The 6,552-nt window shown below is 42.3% G+C and overlaps 1 protein-coding gene across 1 annotated transcript in view; it reads left to right on the plus strand.

The window, feature by feature from the left end:
• Window positions 1–6: 6 nt before the first annotated feature.
• Window positions 7–6,552, plus strand: part of ZC3H8 (zinc finger CCCH-type containing 8) — a 41,852-nt gene continuing 35,306 nt past the window's right edge. Inside the window, exons 1-2 of the mRNA XM_011953098.1 lie at window positions 7–170; window positions 4,810–4,894. Coding sequence (XP_011808488.1) covers window positions 97–170; window positions 4,810–4,894 — 159 coding nt within the window. The 5' untranslated portion in view covers window positions 7–96. The remainder of the gene's footprint in view (window positions 171–4,809; window positions 4,895–6,552) is intronic.

The following is a 6,552-nucleotide window of genomic DNA, read 5'->3' on the forward strand; positions in this document are numbered from 1 at the left end:
CGGCTGTGGGTCCGTCTTGTTGCGTACGAGTTGTCACTCTCTCGGGTTGTTACTCTGTAGCTTCCCGGCTCGCGAAAGGGAGGACCTGTCTGGGTTATGGATTTTGAGAATCTTTTCTCAAAACCCCCCAACCCGGCCCTCGGCAAAACGGCCACGGACTCTGACGAAAGGTGATCCCACATCTTTTCATCCTTTGAATGCAGGGGCTCAGCGGGACTCCGCCTCTTAGTTTCTTCTGGATTGGAGGCCGTCCGGAACCACGTCCGGGCCGAGTCGGGAGAGCCAGTGGGGAGCACGTGGGCCGGCCGGACGCCACCGTCTGACCTATAGAGGTCGTGCGGGGTCCGGGTGGGAGCAGAAGCTGAACACGGGGCTCAGGCGTAGGCCGCCACGGCCGGGGCTGCCGAGAGCCTGGGCGGGGGAGCGGGGTGGAAGCGAGAAGGCTCCAGAATGCACCCCTTTTTCTGCACAGCAGCGGGTTAGGAGCCCGCTTCTGTGGTCCGGTAGCGTCTGTCTTTACTATTGTTGCCTGTTTCCACGAGACCGTAAACTCCCAAAGGACACTGATTTGACCTTTTTCACTGACACATGCTAGGCTCTTTTCTGTAGAAAGGACGAAACCACAGTTTATTAAAAAGTAAAGAATAGGGAATACCTTGCCATTAGTCCATTGATTGGCATGGAAAGACCCTAAAGACCACAATAAAGCAACAGACATCATTTGGACTTAATATTTCCATTAGGTTGGAAAAACAAAGGAGACTTTTGGTCAAATGGCCCTAATTTGTAGATTTCATTTTTGGAGCAGTGCATAGTGCTTACACCCAGGTGTTCACTTTTTATTCTTTGAATTTGAAATGCTAAAAACTATCTTTGTTCTTAAACCTACGTCTTTTATTTCCCTCAACTGAGATATATTTCCAATTACGGTTGATTTTACCTCTCGATATTGCTTAGCTGTTCACTCTATCTCAAATTTTAACTGATCATCCAGAGCTTTACCTCGTGCTTTACATGAAATCATTTAATCCTCAAAACAAACTTAAAGAGAAGATGATGTTGTCTTTGTTTTACAAATGGGAAAATGAGGCACGGAGAGGCTAAATAACCTGCCGAGATTGCACAGTGTAAGTTGGAAAAACTATGTCCAGGACCCATGATTTTATCACCAAGCTTCTCATGCAAAATGACTAAAATAAAATTAGGCCTATAAATATTGGAAAGAGACAAAGACTCTAATTACTTGCAGATGATATAATTTACTAAGAAAAATAATTGGAACTAATTGATACGTTGTAAAATACATAAGAATTCATCACCAAAAAAAAAAAAAAAGATAACAACATGTAAAAATCCCAACAGCAGCTGTCAGTTTGAAAGTGTATTGGACAAAAATTCCATTCCCAAAAACCTGACTGCAATACATAAAAGACACTTGGAATTTTGCCAAAATGATGGGTGAAGGATGGTATGGAAGTATGGTGAGCTGTCCATATTATTTGCCTATTTTTCTTCTTTTTGATCTTTTTCAAATTCTAGGATCTCTTATCTGCGAGTACTTTACTCCCAATTGTCATTTGTCTTTGCCTATGGCATTATTTTTGAGTGTATAAAGGAATGGGGATGTTGTGGTTTTGTTTTATCCAGTCAAATGAATCAGTCTTTTCTCATATGGTTTCTGGTTTTTTTCCTAGTAATTTGTGATGGGAGTACTTCTCATTTATTCAAAAAATCGTATTCAGCACCTGCTATGGCTTTGGGGATATAGTGGTAAATGAACAAGAGATGAAAATTTCTGTACTAATGAATTTACGTTATTGGGGGAGGGGGAGAAAATATTACATAAATATATCGTATTTAAATACCCTGAGAAAATGAATGAAGGGTAAGGGGAAAGTAAATACTGGTGGTATGGTAGGGAGGGGGCAGATTTTTTTATTTTGTTATTTTTATTTTTTTGAGCAGAGTCTTGCTGTGTTGCCCAGGCCGGGGTGCAGTGGTGCGATCTCGGCTCGCTGTAAGCTCCACCTTTCACTTTTGCACCATTCTCCTGCCTCAGCCTCCGGAGTAGCTGGGACCGCAGGCGCCTGCCACCACACCCGACTAATTTTTTTGTATTTTTAGTAGAGACGGGGTTTCACCATGTTAGCCAGGATGGTCTCGATCTCCTGACCTCGTGATCCACCCACCTCAGTCTCCCAAAGTGCTGGGATTACAGGCGTGAGCCACTGTGCCCAGCCGGGAGGGTGTAGATATTTTAAGAAGGTAGATAAGGAAAGCCTCACTGATAACGTTGGTAAGTTTTAAAAACCTGTGTAGGGACCTGAAGGAGGTGAGGGGGTTTCATAGTCTAGAGGAGTGGAGAAGAGTCTGTGTAAAGGTCCTCAGGGGAAGTGAGCTTGGTGTGATTGGGTTAGGGGAGCAAAGTGGCCAGAAGGACACCTAGGATGGAGTAAGAGGGACTTGGAAGTCTGCGAGGTATTGGGGTAGGGTTATGGGAGCCCAATCATGGAGTAACTGGTAGGTGCCAAAATAAGGACTTTGGCTTTTACTCTGAATGAGACAACAGACCATTGGAGGGTTTTTCAGCAGTGACATTTGAAATATTTTAGCAGGGTCATTCTAGTTGTGTTGAGAGTAGAATGTAGGGGTGCCAGAGCAGCTCGGATTGTTGTATTAGTGGCAAGAAGTGGTCAAATGTGGGTATGCTGAAGATAGAACAAACAGGATTTCCTCCGAGATTGGATGGGGATGTAAGAGAGGAATCAAGATTGACTTTAAGGTTTTGGTGGGGATCTTGAGAGGGATGGCGTTGCCAATTTAGATAGCAAGAAGGATTAGGCTTCAGAGAGACGAGCAAGAGTTCAGTGTTGGATGTTTTAAGATTACATGTGTCTAGTAGATGTTCAGGTGGTTATGTTGAGTAGGAAGTTAGCTCTGTTTGGTTTTAAGAGGAGGGGTTTGGGTTGGAGACTTGGATATTGACATCAACTACATACAGATGATATTCATAGTGATGATATAGAAAGGGATAGCCTAGAATGAGAATATAGACAAAGAAGAGGAGATGAGAACTGACTTTTAAAGTTGTGAAGATGAGGAACCAACAAAGGAGACTGAGAAGTTGTAGCTGTGAGGAAAGAAGAAACTAGAAGAGCCCACTATCTCTGAAGCTAAGTAAAGAGCATGTTTTACACAGAAGAGGTGGTCAACTCTGTCCTATCCTGCTCGTAGGTCTAATATGGGTGCTGAGTATTGTAGACCTTCATAGTGAAAGTAGACATCTATCTAGAATGGGCAGTGTTGAATAATAGTGTGATTGTAGAGCACATACTTGGGAGCCCTGCCTGCCTGCTGGGGCTCAGATCTCAGCTCCACCATGTATTAGCTCTGTGACAAGTTACATATCCTTTCTGTGATTGTCTTCTCATCCGTAAAATGGGCTTTTAGTATGTATGTCATAACACTGTTGTTTGTGATAAGTGTTACATGTATGCAGCAGCATCTGGCACAGAGTAAGCATCATTCAACTGTTGGCTGGTGCTGTTACTGCTATCGAGGTCATTATCGTCATTATTCCTCTGCCTAAGGAGAGGTTGCCTCCTACTCCATGAGGTGATTCATTACTGGAAACTATAGCAATAAAGGTTCCCAAGTATTTGGGATTTTTGGTTCTTGTAATGGTGGCTTCGGTAGAAGGCTCACAACTTGGTACCTCATCTGATGAATGTAACTCAGGAGCTCTGAGTCAGTGTAAACTGTTGAATTGGACAAAGCTGTGAAGCCTGAGCTCCTGTAACTTTGAAAGAAGAGCCAGAGAGCCACTGTTCACATTCTATTTGTGCTGTCAGTGCTTTCCCTTTGTAACATGTTTCCTTGAGACGGAACATATTGCCCAATTCCTTGCCTTTATCTGGTGTATAACTCATATTTTAATTCACAGCTTTTCCCAATCTTGTGTTCAGTAGTCACCACTTACTAAGACACTATTTTCTTCAGCTCCCTGTATCTCTAGTATCAACCATTATTTAGATACACTAGATACACCTATACATTTTATTGGCTTCTTTGTTCACCAGTTTCTTTTACTTCCCATCCCTCTTGGGTTCATATTTAGTTTCGCTGGAATATCCTCAAGTAATTGTCTCAGACTGTTGTATATATGCATGGTCAACTTCTCAGTCCTGTAAGTCTAAAAACAGTTCTTCTTTTTCGTCTTTACACTTAAATGTGTTTGTCTCGCTCCTAATCTCAAAAGGCACTCTGCATTCTGCCTAAAATACCCTTCTCCCTCACATTCCTTTCTCCACTTTGTTGGCTAACTCGTAAGTATCATTTAGGCTCTAAATGCCTCTGGTCCCCAAGTCTGGGTTGTGTTCTGCATATATGCCCCTATACTTACCATATACCATATTGAAATAGCTTTATTTTTTTCTCCCAAGCAGATGGAAAGCTCTCAGAAGACAGTGACAGGGTCTGTATTTTTCATTGTTGTAGTCCAGGGCCTAAGGCCTGGAGCCTGTTGAATTAATGGAATGATGGATGAATGAATGATTTATATAGCTGCTAATGCTTGAACATTAAGGTGGTATAATCTAAAATTTTAGTTTTATAGGTTATTCATAAACATGTATTGACATTTATTGGTCATCATAATTTTGTACATTACCTGGAGTATTTGGTGTAGAATTTGAATTTGTAATTTCTTTGAGGATAAGGTGAAGACAAGCCAAAGCAGCGAATTGTAACACTGTGGTATAAACTCTTCCGGTTGAAAAAACCCTTTTGTGTTATTTCATATTTTTGCAGAATCAATGATGAAATAGATGATGCAGAAGTTGAAGAAACACAAGAGGAGAAAATTAAACTGGAGCATGAGCAAATTCCCAAAAAAGTAAGATTAAGTTGACAACTGTTTAAGTTAACACATTTTTTTTTTCTCAGTTTTACATGGAACAACAAAAAAAGAAAAAAACAGATAGAAATGGACATGAGAAATTAATGAAGGATCCTACTTGTCTCATTTTAACCAGCATTCGGGACCCAGTTACTTAAATCAAAGAAACCTGGTTATACTTTTTAAAGAAATTATTATTCAATAACATTATTGTCATTTAACATGACCTATTTTTAATAATTGCCTTTATTTTGGCTTTTGTTGTTTCCAAAATGGATTGTAAACAGTTTCAAAAGCTTCTTTCAAGTTGGGTTAACATTTTTGAGGGTTATGATTTGTTAACTTAAGCAACCTTAATGATTTATAGCTTAAAGCCTGTATTAGTTCATTAGGGCTGCCATAACAAAGTACCACAGACCAGGTGGCTTAAACTGGGCGTGGTGGCTCACGCCTGTAATGCCAGCACTTTGGGAGGCTGAGGTGGGTGGATCATGAGGTCAGGAGTTCAAGACCAGCCTGGCCAATATGGTGAAACCCCGTCTCTACTAAAAATACAAAAAAAATTAGCTGGACTATGTGCCTATACGCCTGTAGTCCCAGCTACTAGAGAGGCTGAGGCAGAAGAATCGCTTGAACCCGGGAGGCGGAGGTTGCAGTAAGCCAAAATCCCGCCACTGCACTCCAGCCTGGACGACAGAGCGAGACGCCGTCTCAAAAAAAGAAAAAAAAACAAAAAAAAACCCCAGAACTTTATTGTCTCAAGGATCTGGAGGCTGGAGGTCCCAGCACAAGGTTTTGGCAGGGTTGGTTCCTTCTGAGGGCTGTGGGGAAGAATCTATTCATTCCTCTCCCCTAGCTCCTGATGGAGTGCTGGCAGTCTTTGGTGTTGGCTTGCAAAAGTATCATCCTGATCTCTGCCTTCCTATTCACATGGTATTCTCCCTGTATGCCTGTGTCTGAATTGTCTGAATTTCCTATTTTTTGAGGCAGAGTCTTGCTCTGTCACTCAGGCTGGAGTGCAGTGGCACGATCTCTGCTCACTGCAACCTCCTTCTGGAGTCATGCAATTCTCAGCCTCCCAAGTAGCTGGGATTACAGGTGGGCACCACCACGCCCGGCTAATTTTTGTATTTTTTGTAGAGACAAAACGTACATGGGTTTTGCCATGTTGCCCAGGCTGGTCTCGAACTCCTGGGGTCAAGTGATCTGACTGCCTCGGCCTCCCAAAGTGCTGGGATTATAGGCCTGAGCCACTGTGCCCGGACGAATTTCCATTTTGTATAAGGAACTCAGTCATTGAACTGGGCCCACCCTAATGACCTAATCTTAATTAATTACACTTGCAATGGCCCTATTTCCAGAAAAGGTCACATTCTGAGGTATTAGGGATTAGAAGTTCATTATAAGAATTTTAGGAAGGCACAGTTCAACCCATAACAAAGATAATGTCTATTCTTGTCTTGCCCTTCTTTTCTGTTTTTGAACATGGAGAAACCCCATCTCTACTAAAAATACAAAATTAGCCAGGCATGGTGGCAGGTGCCTATTACTCGGAAGGCTGAGGCAGGAGAATTGCTTGAACCCGGGAGGTGGAGGTTACGGTGAGCTGATATCGTGCTACTGCACTCCAGTCTGGGCAACAAGAGTGAAACTCC

The sequence above is a fragment of the Colobus angolensis genome, unplaced genomic scaffold (assembly GCF_000951035.1).
Source record: "Colobus angolensis palliatus isolate OR3802 unplaced genomic scaffold, Cang.pa_1.0 Scaffold356, whole genome shotgun sequence".
Classification (NCBI taxonomy): domain Eukaryota; kingdom Metazoa; phylum Chordata; class Mammalia; order Primates; family Cercopithecidae; genus Colobus; species Colobus angolensis.